Source organism: Panthera pardus, unplaced genomic scaffold, assembly GCF_024362965.1.
Source record: "Panthera pardus isolate Hobbes unplaced genomic scaffold, ASM2436296v1 HiC_scaffold_25, whole genome shotgun sequence".
In the NCBI taxonomy this organism is placed as follows: Eukaryota; Metazoa; Chordata; class Mammalia; order Carnivora; family Felidae; genus Panthera; species Panthera pardus.
Genome location: NW_026526821.1, coordinates 28,171,859 through 28,196,203, shown reverse-complemented (window position 1 = coordinate 28,196,203; position 24,345 = coordinate 28,171,859). Strand labels below are relative to the sequence as shown.

The 24,345-nt window shown below is 42.2% G+C and overlaps 1 protein-coding gene across 1 annotated transcript in view; it reads right to left on the bottom strand.

Annotated features, from left to right (window-relative positions):
- PSMF1 (proteasome inhibitor subunit 1) overlaps positions 1-24,345 on the bottom strand; it is a 42,486-nt gene that overhangs the window by 4,745 nt on the left and 13,396 nt on the right. The window contains exon 5 of the mRNA XM_019458924.2: positions 18,042-18,227. Within this exon, the coding sequence (XP_019314469.1) occupies positions 18,042-18,227 (186 nt within the window). The remainder of the gene's footprint in view (positions 1-18,041; positions 18,228-24,345) is intronic.

Sequence of the window (24,345 nt, the reverse complement as noted above, 5' to 3'; positions counted from 1 at the left end):
AGGTCTCTGAAATCAAGCCCCTCCTTCAACTGGTAATCAGCTCCACATGACCATATGATCCTGGCTCCAACGGGGGCCCCCCTAAGGGATTTGAAGGTGATCCCAAACACACACGATTTCCTCCTTCTGTGCTCCCCTCTCCTCTTAGATAAAAACGACACCCACTCCTCTCTTGGGCACACAAATCCCGCTGACACCACTCTAACAGCTACACGGTCTGGTGATGTGGAAAGGCCTCGGGACTGGAGGTCAGAAGACGGGCCCTGTGCTCTGGGTGGAGGATGATCTAGGTGGTTGGCAGGGGTCTGTCACAAACCTCTGCACCTGAGTCTTTTAAGAAGACTGAAGTCTAGGGGCGCCTGGGTGGCTCAGTCGGTTGAGCGTCCGACTTCGGCTCAGGTCACGATCTCGCGGTCTGTGAGTTCGAGCCCTGCGTCGGGCTCTGGAGCCTGCTTCCGATTCTGTGTCTCCCTCTCTCTTTGCCCCTCCCCTGTTCATGCTCTGTCTCTCTCTGTCTCAAAAATAAATAAACGTAAAAAAAAAAAAAAAATTAAAAAAAAAAAAAGAAATTTAGAAGACTGAAGTCTAAGAAGTAACACTCACAGGGCCTGCTGTTGACAATGACACAGCCGCAGCAGGCTCAGACAGACATGCTGCCAGGCAAGGCCTGGAAGAAGTGGGTAACAGCCACCACTGCTATTTACCAAGAGCCTGCCCTGTACTAATTTAGTTTTAAAAAAACTAATTTTGAAAATGTAATCTTCTCAACAGGTAATGCATCTACCCGTTTCAAAATTCAAGACTGATAAAAGACCCACAGGTCCATAATCTTAGGCTAGATGTGTTCTGGAATTCAGAATTCTTCAGGTTTAGAAAGGTCAGATGGGTGTACCTAACTTACATTGTGTAACACTCCCAAGCAGCACCCAGGCTGTAACAAATACCCTAATGTTTCTGCAAAACGAATGCCTATTCATATGTAAGTGGGATAAATGAATGTATGAGGAGCTTCATGCCACTTCAGGACAGGGTTTGGCACCAATCTTATGGGAGAGGAAGGGGGAGGGGGGGAGAGGAAGGGAGAGGAAGGGGGAGAGAAAGGGGGAGAGGAAGGGAGAGGGAGGGAGGGGGAGGGAGGGAAGGACGGAGAGAGAGGGAGAGAGAGGGGAAAGAGAGGGAGAGGGAGAGGGAGAGGGAGAGGGAGAGGGAGAGGGAGAGGAAGAGGGAGAGAGAATATATCTCAAGGTCCATGCTCAGCGCAGAGTCCAACATGGGACTCAATCCCACTCGATCCCTGGGATCATGATCTGAGCCGAAATCAAGAGCTGGACGCTCAACGGACTGAGCCACCCAGGTGCCCCTCAGAGCTCCTTTGATATCAGAATTGTACATAAAAGATTGTGGGCCCACAAAAGCAAAAATTCTCCCTTTCACCCTTGTTCCCCAGCCTACCAGGTCTTCCTACAGACAACTAAGATACCAGCTTCTTGTATGTCCTTCCAAAAATACTATGCATAGAGAGCAAATATGTATCTCTCCTTTTTTAACAGCTGGATGCACTGAGCGCCTTATATACATTATCATATTTCACCTTTGCAGCAGCCCTCTGAGTACGTATGATTTTTATTCTTATTTTACAGATGAGGAAACAGGCTCAGAAGCAAGGTTTCTTAAACAAAGCCACATAGGTAGTAAGTGGCCAATACAGTATTCATCCTGGGTCTGCCCAACATCAAAACCCATCCATGCTCAAACTGATGTGTTGAGACCATTTACATTTAGTGTGATTTTATGTGATAGGTTTAGATTTATAGCTACTACCATTTATTATTCGTTTTCCAAATGTTCCCTCTGTTTTTCATTCCTCTGTTTCCTCTTTCTTTTTATTCAATTTTAGTGTTTTTTACTCGATCTCAGAGTTTTTCCAAGTGGTTGCTTGAGGGATCAAATATACAGACTGAACCTCTTCAGTCTACTTTGAAACAGTATTTTACCATTTCAAGTAGGAGGCAGAGACCGTAGAAGGCATATACAGGTCCATTCATTCTCCTCTATGTTACAGTTGCTCCCTATTATACTGACATAAAGTGAAATGTGTAATTTTTGCTTTCAACTGTAAAACACATTTTAGAGAATTCAAGAGAACAGTTCTATTTACCTAGACATTTACCATTTCTATTGCTCTTCCTGCATTCCTGACGTTCCAAGTTTCCATCTGGTCTCATTTCCCTTCTGTCTGAAGAACTTCCTTTAGCAATTCCTTTTGAGAAGAGCTGTTGACTGTGAATTCTTAGTTTCCTTTCACTAAGAACTCTTAATATCCTTCAGAAATAAAGTGAAATATTTGCTGGATACAGAATTCTGGGTTGACAATTCTTTTTTCTCCATACTTTGAGAACATCTGTCTACCTCTTCCTGGTCTCCATGATTTCTAATGAGAAATCCACAATTGTTCACGTTCTTATTCTTCTATAGGCCAGTCACTGTTTTTCCCTAGCTGCTTTCATGATTTTTTTTTTCTTCATTTTTAGTTCTTGGCAGCTTGATTATATGTCTGCACATGGACTTTCTTGGGTTTATCCATTTAGGGTTTGCTGAGCTTTTTCAATTTGTGGGTTTTTTGCCCAAAATGTCTTTTGCCAAATCTGGGGAGTTTTCAGCCCTTATTTTCTTGGGATAATTTTTCTGTACTGTCCTCTTTCTCCTCTTTTAAGACTCTGATTGCCCCTATGTTAGACCTTTTATAACTGTCCCACAAATCCCTGAAGCTTTATTTTTCAATCTGTGTTCAGACAAGATAATTTCTACTGCTCGGTCTTCAAGTTTATTCTTTCTTCTGTTATTTCCATTCTGATATGCCTTCATCCAGTGAGCTTATTTTGATTATTTTACTTTTCAATTCTAAAATTTCCATTTGGTTCTTCTTCATACCTGCTATTTCTTTGCTGAGACCTGCTGCTCTATTCAGTTCAGGACAGTCTGCCCTCACTTCTTGCAGTATTTTTATAATAGCTGCTTTCTGTCTTTGCCAGATAATCCCAACATCTGGGTCACCTCGGTGCTGGCACCTGTTACCTTTTTGTGAGTTGTGTGAGTTGAAGTTTTCTTGGTTCTTTGTATGCCCAGTAATTTAGAATTGTATCCTGGAGGCTCTGAAGAATCCTGATATTTCTGTTTTAGCAGGCAATCAACATAGCTGGCTTCAGGATCCAAGTTCTGGTTTCAATGTCAGTTGTTTTCAAAGCCTTTGCAGTGCTGTCCAGTGCTGTACCACGTATGTGCTGCCAAGCATTGTTTGGACCACCCAGTTCTACTCAAACTGTAATGTGCAGATGCATCAGTGGGGGATCTGGCTAAGGGCAGTTTTCTTTTCTTTTCTTTTTTTTTTTTAAATATACTTTATTGTCAAGTTAGCTAACATACAGCATATACAGTGTACTCTTGGTTTCGGGAGTAGATTCCCGTGATTCATCACTGACATACAACACCCAATGTTCATCCCAGCAAGTGCCCTCCTCAATGCCCATCACCCATTTTCCCCTCTCTCGTGCTCCCCCATCAACCCTCAGTTTGTTCTCTGTATTTAAGAGCGTCTTATGGTTTGCCTCCCTCTCTGTTTGAAACTATTCTTTTCCCTTCCCTTCCCCCATGGTCTTCTGTTAAGTTTCTTAAATTCCACATATGAGTGAAAACATATGATATCTGTCTTTCTCTGACTGACTTCTTTCACTCAGCATAATACTCTCCAGTTCCATCCACGTTGTTGCAAATGGCAAGATTTCATTCTTTCTCATTGTCAAGTAGTATTCCATTGTATATATAAACACATCTTTATCATTCATCAGTGGGTGGGCATTTAGGCTCTTTCCATAATTTGGCTATTGTTGAAAGTGCTGCTATAAACACTGGGGTACATGTGCCCCTATGAATCAGCACTCCTGTACCTTTTGGATGAATTCCTAGTAGTGCTATTACTGGGTCGTAGAGCAGTTCTATTTTTAATTTTTTGAGGAACCTCCACGTTGTTTTCTGGAGTGGCTGCACCAGCTTGCATTCCCACCAGCAGTGCAAGAAAAGGGCAGGTTTTAATCCAGAAGATCACGAGTGGGACTTGAGATTCTGTATGTTTCACAAGCTGAGTGAAACGTGACTGGACTTTGCTAGTCTGGGGAACACCAATGACTAAGACTGCCAGGGTACAAGTTCAGCTGGAAAATTCTGGTAGCCTAGGATTATTTACTCTGTTCTGCTAAGCGTAGAAATTTAGGACTGGGGACATGGAGATGCTGAGGACAGTAGACAAGAGTGTGCGTGCATATACACGTATGGCAGCAGTTACAGTGCTCTGAGCAAGCAGAGCACTAAACCTTCTCTTTTCCCCCTGCTGAGGATATCCTGTGAGTTCAAAGGTGAACTGGGAATGGAGGATGGGTGGGAAGTATCGCATTTGGGCTAGGAAGACAAATATTTTTAGAAGAAAAAAAGAAACAGATATGCATAAATTTAAAAATTGTAAGAAAGATGTCACCATAATCTAACATGATTCTTTTTGCTAGTCTTTTCTAGTCTATTTTCATAAGCATGCTTTTATAAAATTATAATGCTATCATTTTAGATCCCACTGTTTTCCTCCACTTATGTCCTGTATTTCCCAAGTTGTCTGTCTTTGCTATTGACATTTTTAATGACCAAGTAATAATCACTCAAGTGAAGCAAATTTTTAACATTTACTTGACCTTCTACTGTATGTATTGGTATTGCTTCTGGTAGGTGTAACTATAAATGATGATGTAATTGGTGACTTTTGTGCACATGTTTTTTTTCTGTCAGAAATCAGTTAACTGGGGGGGCGCCCGGGGGCTCACTTGGTTAAGCATTCTACTCTTGATTTCCGTTCAGGTCGTGAGCTCACGGTTCACTAACAGCGCGGAGCCTGCTTGGGATTCTCTCTTTCCCTCTCTCTCTGCCCCTCCCCCACTCCTGCATGCGCGCTCTCAAAAAATAATAAACTTAAAAAAAAAGAAAGAAATCGGTAAATGTTACCCTCTGCCTGTCCTACCACTGTATGATGGGGACAACCTGCTTCTCTGATCAACAGACAGGAGTTGTGCTCAGAAGCCTCAACTGCACCTGACTTGGAGGATTCAGAAGGTGAGATTGGAGTTCTGCAAGCTGATGAAATTCAGGTAAGATTTTACACTCAGCTGATGTAGTCATGGGTACACGTTACCCCGAAGGTGATGGGGAGGGGAGGGGAAATGTATTTTGCATTTGGGAAGCCAGACGGTAGGCTATGGTAGGTAACATTTCTAGAAATGGCCCCCTCTCAATATTCCACACTGTCTAATCCCCAGAACCTGTGATATGATGACAAATCACTCCTGCGATTGTTTTAGGTAATACTGCACAGTTGACTTCAAAAAGGGGAGATTATATGAATGGGCTAATCTACTTACATGGGCCCTAAAAAGCAGAAAACTTTCTCTAGCTGGCAGCAGAAGAGAAGGTGGAAGGGGAGAGTCAAAACATGAGAAGGACTTGACATACTATCGCTGGCTTTGAAGACGGAGGGGGCCGTGTGAGAAGAGACGTAGGGAATCTTAAGGGGCTGAGAGGCCCTCAGCCCACAGCCAATGAGGAATGGGGAGCTCAAGTCCTACAAAAACAAGGAACTAAATTTGGGTTCAGTTAGCTCACAAATGTTACGGGGGTGATGCTTTTCTAAACAATTTAAAAGAAAAAGGAGACCAACTCCAGCAACATGGCAAGGATAGGGACACAGCATCAAAATACCGTGGGAATGCCAACAAATACAATTGTTTGGTTCTACTTCCAGTGACAGATGCTAAGGAAACATTCAGAGATGTGCTCTAAGTTTCAAAGTATGTTCACTGAGGTGTTAGCTATGGTAGCCCCAAGTTAGGGATGACTTAGGCTAAGAAACACAAAAGCCTTGCATCATCCTGGATCTGTCTCTCCTTCATTAAACCAACCCATCAGCAAGTCCTATCAGGTATACTTCCAAACATACCCCAGATCATCTGCCTCGTCTCTGCCACCATTCACCCCCCCACCGCCGTTGTTTGTTCCCTGGGTGCCCATGTCAGCTCCTGGCGCCATCTTCCTGTTTCTGCTCTTGGACCTTCATACTCCATTCTCCACAAAGGAGCCAGAGTGATTCAAAAATAAAACATAAACAGTATGAAGTCCCTCCCAGGGATCCCTACTGCTTTTGATCTTGCCCCCAAGACTCCGCATGCCCTGGCCTTTGCTCACCCCCACAGTGTCATCACCGATCTCTCTATTCTCCACCCCCAAGTTTACTGAGTTCCAACCACACCACTTTCTCTTTATTCTCGGAACAATCCAAAACGATCATTTCTTTTGAAATGATTGCTGATACATGTGTTACAAGGAGGAAATACTAGGCGTGCCTGGGTGGCTCAGTCAGTCGGGCATCCAACTTCGGCTCGGGTCGTGATCTCACGGTCTGTGAGTTCGAGCCCTGCGTCGGGCTCTGTGCTCACAGCTCGGCCTGCTTCGGATTCTGTGTTTCCCCCTCTCTCTGCCGCTCCCCTGCTCATGCTCAGTCTCTATCTCTCAATAATGAATAAACATTAAAAAAAATTTAAAAAAAAAAAGGAGGAAATACTAAAGGCTGAATCTTGCTCCAATGTTTATGAGCTATGTTGGTTTGGCTAAGTTAATTAACCTCTCTGTGCCTCAGTTTTCTTTTCTATAAAATGGGAATAGAAGCATCTATCTCATTCTCATTAGGAGGATTAAGAGATTATATTTTACACTTAATGTAACTGCTTGGCACACAGTAAAGACTTGCTAAATATTAACCACGTTAGTTGTCAGAACCTAACCGGGATTCCTCCACAGAAAAAAGTCAGTGGTTCATGGGGTCCCAACCAGACTGCTTTCTGTCCCAAATGTTTTGATGGTTCCCATTACCCAGGATCAAATCTAGCTCCTTAGCACATGGGGCCCCTTGTGATGTGGTCCTCACATTCACCTACTCTCCTTTCACATGCCAGTACAAATATAATGCCCTCACTCCCTCCCTTGCCCCAACATACACACGCATGAGACGATTTCAGAGCCTCATTTAAACCCACTGTCCCCTCAGCCATACATGCCAATTACTTTCAATATCACAGAATTTTTATTAGTCCTATAGAATTTAGCTCATCAGGCATTATCTCTGTGAAGCCTTTCCTTCTATCTTGTACCACTCAATCCTTCAGAATATTATTCAGAATAATCACCCTTCTCTGTGCTTTAGCAGACCTCAGAAAATACTTGTCATTGTTTTTAAAGGACTTATGATCTGGAATGAACAGGGCAATCAGTGGGGGATCAACTGTGAACTCCTTCAAGGCTGGGTCCACACCTCATCATGTATTCCCAGTGTCCAGTACAGTGCCTGACACATAAGCAACACTTAAACGACTTACTTGGGAACGAGAAATCGTAAGAAGGCAAAAGCAAAGGCTTTAGAGTTAGACCCACGTTCAAATTCTGGCTTCACCATCTAATGGCTGTGTGACTTGGGGTAGGTCGTGAAATCCCCACACCTTAGCTTTCTCTCCTGTAAAGTACGACAACAGTATTTCTCGAGGTTGTTGTAGGTATCACACGAGGATGTTTACAAGAGTGTAACACCTGGTACATAATAAAAAGTTCAAGAGATGGTATCCAATATTCTATTATTATATCACAACTGCTTTTTACTGGTTGTGATCAAATTACTTATACACGAACCTCAGTCTCCTTACTTGTAAAATGAGGAGAGCCCTTGCCCATCTCATGGGGTTGAGAGAATAAAATACGCGCATATGGATGAAACGCCTAGCTTGTGGCTTACGATAATTGGCACTCAACAGCAGTGACTGAATAATTATTATTGAACTAGCTTTGCCATACATGAGAAAGACAAAGAGATCAAGATTATTTGCCTCTAAGAGGAAAGACAATGAGGGCAAATTTTAAGAATACGGAATAACAGGGGCGCCACCTGGGTGGCTCAGTCGATTAAGCACCTGACTCTTGATTTCAGCTCAGGTCATCATCTCATAGTGGGTGAGTTTGAGCCCTGCATTGGGATTCTCTCTCCCTCTTTCTCTGCCCCTCTCCTGCTTGTGCTCTCTCTCTCTCAAACTAAATATGTACACACACACACACACAAAAAAGGAAATAGTTTCATGACGAGTAGAAATTGAAAATTTAATTATTACTGTGACATAGGTAGAGGATAAATCGTTTTGGAATATGGTGCTGTACCAACTGGATTCAATATAGTAAGACATCAATCTATCTTGTACCACACATAAAATTAATTTCAAATGGGTTATAGATCTAAATATAAAAGGTAAAACAACAGAGCTCCTAGAAAAAATATCTGAGAAATCTTCCATGACTGTGGGGTAGGGCAAAGATTTCTCAAACGTCAAAAAGAACACCAAACATAAAGGGAAAGCACTGATAAGCTAGATTACATAAAAATTAAGAATATTTTAATTTAAAAAACACCGCTGATAGAGTGCAAAGGCAAACCACAGAGGGAAAATATTTGCAATACATGTATCTGACCAAGGACTTAAATCCAGAATATACAAACAATGCCTACAAATCATAAAAAGATAAGACAACCGAATATAAAAATGGGTAAGAGATCTGAAAGACTCTTCAACAAAAGGGAATATCTAAAAGGGCTTGTAAACATTTTAAAAAAAGAAAAAGAAAGGATTCAAAATGTTCTCCAGAGAACTCTAGGGGTCCCTGAAACTCTTTCATTTCAGGGGGTCCATGAGATCAAAGCTATTTCATCTTAGAAGCTATTTGCTTTCTTCACCGTGTTGACATTTGCACTGATGGTACAAAAGCAGCGGTGAGAGAAATCACTGATTCCTTAGCATGAATCAAAGCAGGGACACTAAACTAGCAGTCGGGTGTACCCTCCCTCACCAGTCACTTGCTGCATAACTCTCGTGTCACTTTAGAATGTCCTTGATGAAGCAGTAAAAAATTACCCAGTGTTCTAAAATTCCCATCTTTGAATACACCTCTTCTTGGTATTCTTTGTGACGAAATGGGAAACAGGCATAGAGCACTTCTGCATAAAGAAGTACAATGGCACTTACCAATACTTTCACAGTTAAGTTGCTAGCTCAACTAGCCATTTTTTCATGGAAAACCATTTTAACTTGAAAGAATGACTGACAGACAAACCATGATTATTCAGACTTGGGCTACATAGTAGACATTTTCTCAAAACAATGCGGGCCTGTTACTACAAGACAAACAACTGACACTGTTGCCAATGATAAAACTGAAGCTTTTGGGTGAAAATTAACGATTTGAAAATTTGTATTCATCAGTAGCTTGACGGCTTCCCAGTCCTGATGGTGATGAGAATAGTAATATTGATGAATGGGACTTTTTTGCTACTGGATAATGAGTCAGCATTTAGCGGATCTGCATTAACTCAGTGAACCAATATTTTCCAAATGATCGATACATGATCTTCCAATATCATACATGGGTAAAAGATCCACCCAAAGGACATGACAGACCAGTGGATTTTTACGTAATAATGTACAAGAATGTACCTTCGCTGTTAGGTATTCAGATTCCACACTACAATTAACCCTTCAAGAAACTATCACTTGTCCAGTTTTGGTGTAATGCAAATAAGAATATCCACAATTATTTGAAAACATTATTAAGCCAGTCTTCTCTTTTCTTATAACTATTAGGGTAAGGCTCAACAAAAACATTACCGCCTGCAGACTAAATGCAGAAGCAGAAGTGAGAACCTAGTTATCTTCCATACCTAATGATAAACAGGTCTGCAGCAAAGTGAAACAAATCATTCTTCTCGTGCAATTTCTGTGTTTGGGGGAAAATAGTATTTTTGTAAAAATGTGTTATTTGTGTTAATATACAATGGGTTTATTATTGTTTTTTAAAAACTTTTTAATTTTTTATATTTAAGAGAGAGAGAGAGATAGTGACACAGAATCCAAAGCAGGCTCCAGGCTCTGAGATGTCAGTCAGCACAGAGCCCGACGTGGGGCTCGAACCCATGAGATCATGACCCAAGCCGAAGTTGGATGCTCAACTGACTGAGCCACCTAGGCGTCCATTGTTATTTTTTAAGTGAATGAATAAATATGTATTTGTAAAATTTCAGTTGTAATTTCTAATATGGTAAATATTGATTGATAAATAAGAACTCTTTAATAATTCAGAATTTAATAATTCTTTCTCAGTAATTCAGAGTTCAAGAGGGTTTCTGAGACTAAAAAATGTTGAGCTCTGCCAGCATTGAAAATATAACTCAATGAAGTAAAAGGAAAAAACTCTATGCAGATGCACAGAACTTTACTATTTAAGATGAAAAACTGAACATGCTTAAAATACTCCATGGAGGTTAGGCAAGACTACAGCATATCAGCAAAATAAAATATCAGATACTAAAAAAGAGATGTTTGGCACTTTAGTAAACAGATTATGAAACTTTAAAAAGGAAATGCACGACACAAAATATCAGAAACATTAAAAATATGCAAAGACACAGACTGGGACTGAAAATGAATTTTGAAAGACAAGAGCTTTAGATCTGAGGATTTATTTTTAGTGAAGCCAGATAAGCATAGGAAAAACTGGTTTTTCAAAACAGCGAGTAGGATCTGGGGCATACGGTCTGACTGAGGACAGATGGGGCAAAGGGAAATGGGTTAGAATTGTAAGACAACAACAACAAAAGTTAGGCTTAGATACACACACACACGCACACACACACACACAACCCTTCCCTTACAGATGGGCTGTTTTCAGTAACTCTTCCCTAGAGATGTCAGGAGTAGGACAGACCTACTTTCTGCTATTGAGTCTCCATCACAAGGGAATGTCCTCGCCACGTACATCCCTGGCCTAGAAGCAGCCAGCACCAAACTGGCAGACTCAGCATCCTTTGACAAGCGCTAGCTACACGTCCCCACACACTCAAATCTCCTTCCACGCTAGGACAGACACCCTATTTTGGTTTGGTTTAGAAGTTTCCAGGGATGGGACAGACTTAGATGGGGGTGTGGAAGGCAAGCAGTGAGACACAGGACTGTGTCCTGTGGGAAGGGGGCAGAGGCTGCCATTTCCTGCTCAGAGCAGGAGCTGCGCTGTTCACTGATGGGCTAATTAACACCCCGCAGCAGCCAGATGGGAGGCTCCGGGGCTCTTTCAGGCCTTCCTGCCCTAAGGCCCCACCCCCAAATCCAGCATCTGAGGGAAAAACAAAAAGGTGAAAGTGTGAGTGCTGGTTGCCCGGCAACCTGGAGTCGACGGGGGCTCAACGAAGGAATCGGTGTCATTACAGACATCTGTGCTGATAGAGGAAGGGGGCTGGTGAGGAGCGGAGGCAGAGGGGGGTGCGTGGCCGGCAAAAAGCCTCCCTAAACACTCCACCTCCTCTCCAACCATCTCACCCAGTTCAGTGTGCTAGTCCTGGGAGACAGGTTTGCTTGAGAAAGACCTAATGGAGGGAGGGCAAGGCGATGGGTTTTCCTCCATACTCAGTGTGCGCTGACTACACTGAATTTGTACAAACTGATTACGTGCACTGAAACCGAAGGGTGTAGTGGGGAAAGCAGAAGCAGAGTTAGACCCACCTCCAAGGCCTCTGCTCCTGCCTGCCATTTAATACTCTCTCCTTGACATGGGGGGTGGGTGGGGGGGTGGAAAAAGTGGCAGGCGCTAAGAGTGGTATGCAGGAACAATGAGGGTCAGCCTTCTGCCCTGTCACCTCCACCCCCATCGCACCTGACTCTAATCACTTCCGAACCTTCCAGGGCTCTGCACAGGACAAGCCTTCATGCTGGAACACCTTCCTACCCTCCTCATTCTTTAGGAACCTGCCTTAGGGGAAGCCTTCCCTGAACACCAAGAGTGGTTCCGGCTCCTCTACCTATGTGCTCCCTAGCACCCTGTCCCTCCCTGTGATGACAGCAGGCGCAGATGGCATCACTGGTCTTCGTGAAGCACCTGGGGCTAGATCTAGAGCTTCCCACCTAGTGAGCTCAAGAAATACCGGAATTGAAGAACCTAAGTGGCCCCTCAGCATCTAAAGTTTTAAATACTTCTTAATTAAAAACATTTTTTAAAACATTTACTTATTTGAGACAGAGCATGAGCAGGGGAGGGGCAGAGAGAGGGAGACACAGAATCTGGAGCAAGCTCTAGGCTCTGAGCTGTCAGCACAGAGTCCGACGCAGGGCTCGAACCCACGAACCATGAAATCATGACCTGAGCCAAAATCAGATGCTTAACTGACTGAGCCACCCAGGCACCCCTAAAGGTAAAAATTTTACAAATTTCTTTTAAATGTTTAGTTTTTGAAAGAGACAGAAAGACAGACAGAACGTAAGCAGGGGAGGGGCAGAGAGATGGAGAATCCGAAGCCAGCTCCAGGCTCTGAGCTGTCAGCACAGAGCCCAACGCAGGGCTCGAACACGCGAGCTGCAAGATCATGACCTGAGCCAAAGTCAGATGCTTAACTGACGGAGCCACCTAGGCACGCTGTAAATTTTTAAATACCTTTTATCTTTAAATAATTAAAGAGTCACAGGAAGTTGGAAAAATAGTGCGGAGGAATCCTGGGTACCTTCACCCGGTTTTCTCCAAGTTATACCACCACAAAGCTCCCTCATGCTACCTCCCCTGCCTTTCTAATCATACCCAACAGCCTGCCTCAGCCCCCATTCCTAATCTCTGGCAACCACTAATCTGTTTAGAATGTCTAGAATACTATCATTTCGAAAATGTTCTATAAATGGAATCATACAGTGTGTGACCTTTTGGAATTTTTTTTTTCACCCAGCACAATGACCCTGAGCTCCATCCTAAATATTTTGTGCATCAACAGTTCGCTCCTTTATATTGCAGATAGTATTCCACGAGCAGTGCCACAGGGTGCTTAACCACTCACCAACGGAGGGACATTTGGGCTGTTTCTGTTTTTGGCTATTACAAACAAAGCTGCTATGAACATCTGCGTACAGGCTTTTGTGTGGGCATAATTTTTGGTCCTCTAAGATAAACACCCAGGAATGCGATTCCTAGATCTTACTAGTGTTTGTTTAGTTCTTAAAGAAACTGCCAAACAATGTTCTCGAGTGGCCGTACCATTTTACATTCCCACCAGCAATGCAGAAGAGATTCAGTTTCTCTGCACCCTCTCCAGCATTTGGTATCACTGCTATTTCTAATTTTAGCTATTCTAGGTGTGAAGGATCATGTTGTTTAATTTGCATTTCCCTAGTGGCTAATGATGGCGAACACCTTTTCATGTGCTATCTGCCATCTATCTGTTTATCCTTCTCAGTGTGGTATGTTTTCATATCCTCGTCCCATTTTCTAATTGGACGGTTTTTTAACCTGTCGAGTCTTGAGTGTTCTGGATCCTTAGAGATAGGACTGCTCTGTCACATGTGTGGTTTGCAAACATTTTCCCCCAGCCTGTAGTTTACGTTCTCATTAACAGGGTCTTTCCCAGAGCAAAAGTTTTTAATGTTGATGAAGTCCAATTTGTCGATTTCTTTCTGTTACAGACTATGCTTTTAGTGCCCTAAGAACTCTTCAACAAGCCCCAGATCCTAAAGATTTTCTCCTGTGCGTTCTTCTAAAAGTGTTGTAGTATTAAGCTTCACATTTAAATCTGTGATCCAATTGGAATTACCAGCTCACATTCATTCTGAGCCCTGAGCTGGTATCGTTGCTGAACACTATTATTATGATTATGATTAGGTAGATTCTGTAGGATTTTTCCATGTAGACTATTATGTCATCTGCAAATATAAACTGTTTTATTTCTTCCTGTCTTATCTGCATCCCTTTTAATTCTTAATGTGGTGGCAAAACTTTCAGTACTATGCTGAGTAAGAGTGGTGAGACAGGGTCTCTTTGCCTTGTTTCTAAGGGGGAAAGCACTTGGCAGCTAATTTTATTTTTTATTTTATATTTTATCTTATTTTATTTATTTATTCATTCATTCATTCATTCATTCATTCATTTGTTTTTGAGACAGAGAGAGAGCACAAGCAGGGGAGGAGCAGAGAGAGAGGGAGACACAGAATCCAAAGCAGGCTCCAGGTTCTGAGCTGTCAGCACAGAGCCCAACGCGGGGCTCCAACCCACAGACCATGAGATCATGACCTGAGCCAAAGTTGGACGCTTAAATGACGGAGCCACCCAAGCACCCCCGTTAAATTTATTAAGTATTTTTTCTTTGGGGGGCTATTATAAATGGGATTTCCTTAATTTTCAGATTTTTCATTGCTAATATACAGAAATACAACTGATTTTGTTTTTTGACTGTGTATCCTGTCACACTGCTGAACTTGCTTATTTTAAAAGTGTTTTTAGGGGTGCCTGGGTGGCTCAGACGGTTAAGCATCCAACTCTTGATTTCAGCTCAGGTCACGATCTCACAGTCCTGAGAGCGAGCTCTGTGCTAGGCATGGAAACTGCTTAGGATTCTCTCTCTCCCTCTGCCCCTCCCCCACTCGCTTGTACACTTTCTCTCAAAAAAAAGTTTTTTAGACAATTCCTTAGAATTTTCTATATATGAGATCTCATGTCATTGGCAAACAAAGTTTGCTTCACCTCTTCCTTTTTAATCTAGATACTTTTTCTTTTTATCGAGTGACTGTCCTGGCTAGAATCTCAAATATGATGTTATATAAAAGTAACAAGGGTATAAAAGTAACAAGAGTAGACATTCTTGTCTTGTTCCTAATCTTAGGGGAAAAGCATGCAATCTTTCTCCATTAAGTAATATGTTAGCCGTGGGCTTTTTGCAGATGCCATTTATTGAGTTAAGAAACTCCTTCAATTGCTCAATGCTTTTATCATGAAAGGCTGTTGGATTTTGTCAAATGCTTTTTTCTGTCTATTGAGATGAACATGTGGTTTTTAGCCTTTGTTCTATTAATATGGTATATTACACGAACTTATTTTCATATGTTAAACCAACCATTTCTGGGATAAATTTCATTTGGTCACGGTATATAATCCTCCTTTTATGTTGCTAGATTTGTTTTGCTAGTATTTTGTGGTGGATTTTAAAATCTATATTCAAAAGGGATACTGGTTTGTAGTTTTCTTGTGGTCTTTGGTTTTGGTATCAGGGCCTCACAGAATTAGTTTGTCTGAATCAAGATCCAAACAAGGTCCAACACTGTATTTAGTTAATATAACTCTTTTAGTAACAGCCTCACTCTCCCTTTTCCATGCTATTCATTTATTTGACAATTTTTTATCTTGTAAAAAATTTTCATGTTCCAGTTTGGGCTGCAACACACGTATCCTCATGTGTCTGGCCTGTTTAACTTGTTCTTCTATCCATCATGCTTCAATTAAACTGGGAGTTGGATCCGGGTACAGGCTGCGATGCACTTACTACCGCATCCCATTAGAAGACACTTCATGTCTGGCTATCCCACTTTTAGTGTTAAGACTCATCTACGGGCTCAGGTGCCCCCAGCCTGATCTATTCATTGTAAAGTTCCCCATCAACCTTTTACTGAGGGTTTTAGCAAACACTGACCATTTGTGCCTACGTACATTATTTCAGGAGAAGTTGCAACATGGTGATTTTGGATTCCTTCAGTTCTTCCAAGGCTAGGAAATTTTATCTTCACAATTGTAAATTCGAGGTCTGACTCCCAGTTAGAATGGGGGAGCCTCCAGGTGCTGTTGCGGAAGCCTTGGGAGAATTTCTGTTTGCCGTAGTGGTTGGAGGGGCCTTATGGTACTTAAGGCAGACTGCGCATTCTACATAACGAATTCTACACTGTAAGAATCACCTGCATCCCACACAACTTTTGAAAGTCTTGTTACAAATCACCGGAGTCTGAGACCATTTTATATAGGAGACACTGTCCATCTACTATTCTGTTTGCCATTCTCCTAAGAGCTGTGCAGCATTTCAGAAAAATCATGTAGCAGCAATAGTTTGTAATAGCAATACAGCAATACAGTCTGAGTTTTGCTACAACGCATCTGTATATGTCAGCTTCTGTTACTGTCAAATTCAAGATAACTCTACACACAAGTGCAAATGTCTGACGACATTTTCCACTGTAATGGTGTTCAGGCATCTACATGATCAAATATACATTACCTTATTATTAATTACTTTCTTTTTGCTTCTCATTTATATTACAGTTAGAACTTTATACTGATTCCTTTTGAAGTATGCATTCAGTTAGATTAGCTATGAATTTTTTTATTTTAGAATCTTTTTTTTAAGTTTATTTTTGAAACAGAGAGAGCGAGAGAGCGAGCACTCATGAGCAGGGAAGGGGCAGAGAGAGAGGGAGAGAGAACCCCAAGTAGGCTCTGCACTGTCAGCACAGAGCCCGATGCAGGGCTTGAACTCACGAACTAAGAGATCATGACCTGAACTGAAAGCAAGAGTCGGATGCTTAACCGCATGCCCCCAGAATCTTTTTTTTTTTTTTTTTTTAATTTATTTGGAGAGAGAGGGAAAGAGAGAGAGAGAGAGAGAACGAGCAGGGGAGTGGCAGAGAGGAGAAACAGAATCCCAAGCAGGCTCCACGATGTCAGGGCAGAGCTCAACATGGAGCTCAAACCCACAAACCGTGAGATCATGACCTGAGCCAAGAGTAAGAGTCAGATGCTTAACCAACTGAGCTGCCCAGGTGCCATTTTTACCTATGAATTTCAGTTCAAGAGAAGTAAAGGAGATTTCACAGAATATTTGTTTGAAATGGGCAGTGAGTCTGAGAGAGCTGAGAATTACTACCTACTTAAGTTGTAAAAATTCCTGCTCTCTCTGCCCTTGATTGTTGTCCAGGGCTTGTTCTGAAATCTTGTCACTGTTTTCTGGGAGCATCACAGACAGAGCACTGCACTGGGATGATATCTGAGCCGTAGCCCTGGCCCTGCCTCTTTATTAGTGGCTGGTGACCTTAGGCAGGCCATCTTATCTCTGTTCCTATCTATAAAATAAGGAGGTTAGATCAGACAAGCTGCCAAACCCTTCAACTACTTTTTATTATTCACCCTTCCCCAGGATTTCCGAAGAGTGCCTAAGGGATGTGCCAATTGTTACTTACCCTAACGATTCACTTTCCCAGTTTTTAATTAATGAAAGACATAGAACTGCAAAATAGGATAAAATATCAATGGCAGTTAACACTTACTGAGTGCTTACTATGGGCTCCACAGTGAACTCCCCAACCCCCCATTACTACTACACTGTGGACTCTAAATTGGCAAGTGCTGTCTCAGCCAAGAGACTAAGGTCTCCCCTGGTTCCTGTCTCCTTCCTCAGAGCACAAGTCTCCTTTTTTTTTTTTTTTTTTAAGTTTATTTATTTTTGAGAGAGAGAGAGAGAGAGAGAGAGGTATCTTGAGGCAGACTGTGAGCAGGGGAGGGGCAGAGAGAGAGGGAGACACAGAATCCAAAGCAGGCTCCAGGCTTCGAGCTGTCAGCACAGAGTCTGACAAAGGGCCCAAACCCATGAACCGTGAGATCATGACCTGAGCTGAAGTTGGACACTTAACCGAGTCACCCAGGTGCCCAACAAGTCTGTCCTAAATGCTGCCACCCTAACCTGCTGAGATCTTGGATGTGACATGCTCATACCCCATGCCATTTTGGAAAACTTCTGAAGTTGTCAAAGAGGTTTAGGCAACTACAATGGATGAAATGAAACAAGCAAGACACTGGGCTTACATCCCCTCTGGGCAAGTACTTCTGCATCCCTACATTCCCTGAAACGCCTGGCCCAGGTCACTGCAGCCTGGAGAACCTGAGGAGTTAGGGTGACTAGGAGCAGTACAAGAAGTCACCGCTCCATTGACGTCTTCATTTTCTTTCTCCATCCACCAAGACTCTGACAATTTGTTGAAGATGCATGGAGGGCAGCAGAGAGGGAGTCAGGTGGCAGGAGGGTTAATGGCCAGAGCCCTGCAGAAGCACGCGCTGCCCGATGGGGGCTCTGTACTTACCAGGGAGGCTGCCGGCTCGTGTGTGGGTGCTGTGGCTGAATCCGAAGGGGGTCCACCTCTCTGGCAGTGGCAGGGGGAAACTCCCGGTGGGGACTGCTCACACTAGCCTTGTCCCAGTGCTCATGGATAGGTGTGATGATCCCAGACACGATGCGAGACCGAAGTTCCTCGCTGTTCTTGTAGGTCCTGCAGGAAGGAGACGAGCTATCAGCTGCTTGCACCTGGCCGGCAACCCCACACACACTATTCTGGCAGCGGCGACGTCGGCGGCAATGGCGGCCCCGACGGCTCTTAGCTTTGCGCTTGGACTGTTTATAAGGGGGGGAACGGGCCGCCCGGCGGACCTGTGTGAGGGGGGCAACAGCCCGGTGTTGTTTCCGAGGTTTGGGCCTAAGCTTCTCAGGCATCTGAGTTGCCCCTCCTCGTTTACCACCCCATTAGAAAGGTGAGGGTGTAAGGGCGCAGGGCCTGGACTGGCTACTCCTCTTTACCTGCCCAACCCCACCCTCAGCCTCATTGTGTGTTCATCATGTGTCATGGGAAGGGTCACGGACGACCAAGCCTCCTCGGGGAGTATGAACCAGGCTCCTGGTCCAGGTAGGGAGGGCTCTGAGGGCTCAAGGTCCAGTCCTGTCATTAACTCAGGGGTTCTTGGAAGACTGCTCTGGGTCTCTTTTCTCTGCCTGTGATAGACAAGAATTGTAAGTTGTAGCTGAGGTGCTGAGGCAGACAGAGGTAGTGACAAGTGGGCAGTGCTCCAGAGTTTCTAAAAATTCGATGTTTTAAAATGAGCCATATCCTGGATCAAAAAACAAATCTTACAAACTTTAAAAAACTAAAGTCATAAAGAGTATGTTCTTTGACCATACAGATTCACACTAAACATCAAAACGCAAAGAAACCTGTAATACATGGAAATTAAGCAATATGATTCTAGATAATCCACAGATCAAAGAGGAAGACATGAAAAAAAAAACTATAAAGCACTTAATAAAAATAAAAATACAACCTATTAGGGGCAGTTGGGTGGCTCAACTGGTTAAGTGTCCTACTCTTGATTTTGCTCTGGTCATGAACTCAGGGTTCGTGAGATCGAGCCCCTCATGTTGGGCTCCACACTGACAGCATAGAGGCTGCTAGGGATTTTCTCTCTTCCCCTCTCTCTCTGACCCTCTTCTGCTCACGTGTGTTCTTGCTCTCTCTCAAAATAAAAAAATAAACTTAAAAAAAAAAAAAAGGGGGCGCCTGGGTGGCTCAGTCGGTTAAGCATCCAACTTCGGCTCAGGTCACGAGCTCACGGTTTGTGAATTTGAGCCCCAGCTTGGAGCCTGGAGCCTGCTTCAGATTCTGTGTCTCCCTCTCTCTCTGCCCCTCCCCTGCTCACGATCTGTGTGTGTGTCTGTGTGTGTGTGTGTGTGTGTGTGTGTGTGTCTCTCTCAAAAAGTAAATAAACATTAACAAAAAATTAAAAAAAAAAACTTCTTAGCACTAAAAACTTAACACTGGAAAAGAGGAAAGAAATCGATAATCAGAATTCTGACCTCAAGAACACAGAAAAAGGGCAAATTAAGCCTGAAGCAAGCCAAAGTAAGGAAGTAATAAAGAATAAAAATCAATGAAAGAGAAAACAGGAAAATGATAGAGAAAAATCAATAAAAAAACTAGTTCATCCAAAGAATGAATAAAATTGACAAACTTCTAGCAAAATTGGCAAACACAAAAAGAAAGAAGACACAAATCACCAATATCGAGAGCGACATGGGCTATTAAAACACATCTGTTGCCACTGAAAGGGTCATAAGAGAACTAAAAACAACTTACTTCGACAACTCAGAGCAGACCAAGTCTTCAAAAACCACAATCCAACCACTCCACCAAAATAAAATAGATAATCTAAATAGTTCTATTCTAGTAACAAAATTCATACTTAAGCACCCAAAACAAATCTCCAGACCCAGATGATTTCAGTAGAGAACGCCACCAAACGTTTAAAGAAGAGTTAACACCAATTTACAGTTATTTCCAGAAAACATAAGATGAAGAAATATTTCCCAACTCATTTTATGAGGCCAGTGTTGCCTCATGTCAAAACCAAAGACAGTACAAAAAACAAAAACTACAGACCCGTGTTTCCCATGAACTGGGATGCACAAATGCTCAAGAAAACACTAACAAGTTGAATTACAAATATATAAAAAGAATCATATGCCAAGGATTTACTGTTGGTATGCAAGGATGGTTCAGTATTCACGAATCCCTACCATATCAGTAAGCTAAGACAAATCGCACGATCCTATCAATTGAAGCAGAAAATGCATCGGACAAAATCCAACATGTAAATCCACTCATGATAAAAACTTTCAACAAACTAGGAAAAGAGAGGAACTTCTTGAGCTTCATAAAAAATACCTACGGGGCGCCTGGGTGGCTCAGTCGGTTAAACATCCGACTTTGGCTCAGGTCTTCATGTCATGGTTCGTGAGTTTAAGCCCCACGCTGGGCACTGTGCTGACAGCTCTGAGCCGGGAGCCTACATTGGTTTCTGTGTCTCCCTCTCTCTCTCTGCCCCCCCACCCTCACATTTTGTCTCTCTCTCTGCATCTTCCCTGCTCACGCTCTCTCTCTCAAAAATAAATAAACATTAAAAAAATTTTTTTTAAATACCTACAAAAACCTACAGTTAACAACATACTAGACTTGAGTTGATTGGAGGGTATTTCTGAAGCTAAGTGGGAGGGAGAGACTTAGGGAAGGAGGGAAGAAAAGCTACACTATGGCTTTCTATCCCCTTTTGGCTTACTGGAATGGGAATAGAGGTAAAAAAAAAAAAAAGTCTTACAAATTAAGTTTCTCTTTTACTGGGAAGCCACTGAATAGGCAGATATGGATTCAATTCCTATACGGATATACACCTATAGGTATATATCCCTAGGCAGTATGTTCTCTGGACCTTAAATACTGAGTTTTGGAAGAAGGCTGGTCATATGAGTGGAGTAATAATGACGTAACAACTAATATTTACCGATCATTTACTATGTGGCAGGTACTGTTCTAAGTCCTTTATATACATTAACTACATGAGTTTTCAGAAGTATTTATTACAGATCTAGTAAATAAAGGTAGAATTAAAAATAATAATAATAATAATAATAATGAAAGACTGAACACTTTGCCTCCGAGACTGGGAATATGGCAAGGATGTTCTCCCTCACCACTCTTAAATAACATATTGCAATAAGGCAATAAATAAATAAGAAAAAGGAAAGAAAAAGCACAGAATAAAGCAAAGAATAAAACTGCCCCTATTTGCACATGACATGATAGTCTATCTTGACGTTACCAAGAAATCCTCAAAAAAACTCCAAGAACACTGAGTTCACCAAGGTGACTGCATATAAATGATCTACAAAAATAAACTGCATTTCGGGGCGCCTGGGTGGCTCAGTCGGTTAAACGTCCGGCTTCGGCTCAGGTCATGATCTCGCGGTCCGTGAGTTCGAGCCCCGCGTCGGGCTCTGTGCTGACAGCTCAGAGCCTGGAGCCTGTTTCGGATTCTGTGTCTCCCTCTCTCTCTGCCCCTCCCCCGTTCATGTTCTGTCTCTCTCTGTCTCAAAAATAAATAAACTTAAAAAAAAAATTAAAAAAAAAAAAAAAAAAAACAAAAAAAACTGCATTTCTATACACCAATAATAAATATTTGAAAATCAAACTAAGAGCAGAACGCCATTTACAATCACTCCTCTCCTGCAGAGAAGAAATAGCAAAAGCATGTTTAATAAGATCTGCTGAAAATTACAAAATGATGATGAAAGAAATCAAGTAGGACCTAATAAATGGAGATACACCATGTTCATGGTAAAAATGTCGATTTTCCTCACTACAGGTTTAATGCCACCCCTATCAAAATCCCAGCAAGGTTTCTATAGACATAAACAAGCTTATTCTAAAGTCTGTACAGAAAGGCGCAGACCCCAGAATAGCTAAGACTATCTTGACAAGAAAAAGTCGGTGACAGAAATCATTTCTACTCAATGTTAAGGTCTACTATGTAGCTACATTAATCCAAACTGTTTGATACTGGCAGAGGGACACACACAAAGATCAATGGGAAAAAATAGAAAACCCCCAAATAGACCCACATAAACAGAGACGATCGCTTCTCGAAAAAGCTGTAAAAGCAAATCCAGTGAAGGAAGAACAAATGGTGCTGGAGTAACTGGACACCCACAGGCAAGACAATGAGCCCCTGTCTGAACTTCATACCTGATACAGAAATTAACTTAAAACCGACCGCAGACTTAATTCTAAAACATGAAACTATAAAATGTTTAGAAAAAAACATAGGAGGGATGCCTGGGTGGCTCAGTCGGTTGAGCGTCCGACTTCGGCTCAGGTCATGATCTCATGGTTCGTGAGTTCGAGGCCCGCGTCGGGCTCTGTGCTGACAGCTCAGAGCCTGGAGCCTGCTTCGGATTCTGTGTCTCCCTCTCTCTCTCTGCTTCTCCCTGACTCACGATCTGCCTCCCTCTGTCTCTCAATAAATAAATAAATAAATAAAACATGAAAAAAAAATTAAAAAACAAATAAAAGATGTTGCTTGTTATAAAATCATTAAAAAAAAAAAACCATAGAAAATCTTGGGGAGCTAGAGGTAGTTTGCAAAGTGTTCTTGACACCAAAAGCATAACCCATAAAATTGATAAAATAAATATTAGCAAAATTAAAAAGGTCCGCTTTGTGAAAGGCCCTATTAAGAGAATGAAGAAACAAACTACAGGCTGGTAGAAAACATTTATAAGCTACCATCTCAGAAAGGACTTGCATCTAAAAAATATAAAAACTCTCAAATGAGCAACAGTTAAAAAAAAATCAAAACAAAAAAACCCACCCAACCAATCCAAACAAAATGGGCAAAAGACACGAACAGACATTTTGCCAAAGAAGACACACGGACGGCAGATACACACGGAAAGACGCTCATTGTTAACCATTAGGTTAATATAAAGTAAAACCACGATGAGATATCACTACGTGTCAGAATAACTAAAATGAAAGAGTGACCACACCAGATGCTGGTGAAGGTGCGGGGAAACCATGTTACTCACACACCGGCAGTGGACACATAAAATGGTACAGACACCGTAGAAAATCATTTGGCAGTTTCTTAAAAAACTAAACATGCAACTACTATCGTGCTCTTGAGCATTTATCACAGAGAAGGGAGAATCACGTCCACACAGAAGCCTGCACGGGAACATCCTGAGTACCTTCATTTGTAACGGTGCAACAATGGAAACAATGAGATATCCTTCAAGGAGTGAATAGTTACACAAACTGTTGCACGCCCATGCAGCGAAGTGCCACTCAGCTTTACACAGGAACACACTATCAATGCATGCAACAACTCAGAGGGATGACAAGAGCACTACGCTGAGAACAGCCAATCCCATAAGCTTGCATACTGTATGATTCCATGTATAGGACATTTTTGAAAATGAGAAAATTTTAGAAACGGAGAATAAATGGCAGTTGCCAGGGAGTTAGGGATGGGGAGGGAGTGGGGTGGCCACATAAGGGCATCAAAAGGGATCATTACGGTGATAGAAAGGCTTTGTATCATTATATCAATGTCAACATCCTGGCTGTAGTATCCAGTAAGGTTTTGTACAATGTTATCACTGAGGTAAAACGTATAAAGGATACGAAAAAATGTCTGTATTATTTCTTACAAGAAGACTATAATTATCTCAAAATAAAAGGTTTAATATTTATAACCATAAGAAGAACAGAGAATATTAAACTAGACCAGCAATTTCGAGTTTTCTCTTGCACAGAAGGGGGCCCAAGGAGAACAAGAGAGAAAGCCAAGTGGATGGGACCCAGGGATCTTCATTTCCTGCCCCTACCCTTTCCATCGGAGCAATTTTACTTTAACTAGTTTAATATGTCAATCCTAAAGAACACTGTGCTTGAAAAAGAGTTCCGTGGTTCAAAAGTCTAACACCTACAAGGCCTTGGGAGATCTATGGGCCTGTGGTCTCTACATCCCTATAAAGATCAGGGTTTTGCTCAGAACCTAGAATTATGGGGACCTTGCTGCTTCCCTGAGCAAGCTGGGTGGAAGGGATAAATCTAAGTCCCCTTTCCTTTCAATCAGATGAGGTTGTGTGTGATACGGCCGGCCGGAAGGCCTACGATCTCCCTCTGGAGGGTGTGTGTTTACCTGTAGAGCTCAGGCAGGTCTGATTTAAAAACTGCCAAGTACTGAAGAAGTTCTGCACAATTTCTAAGCCTCAGTAGCACT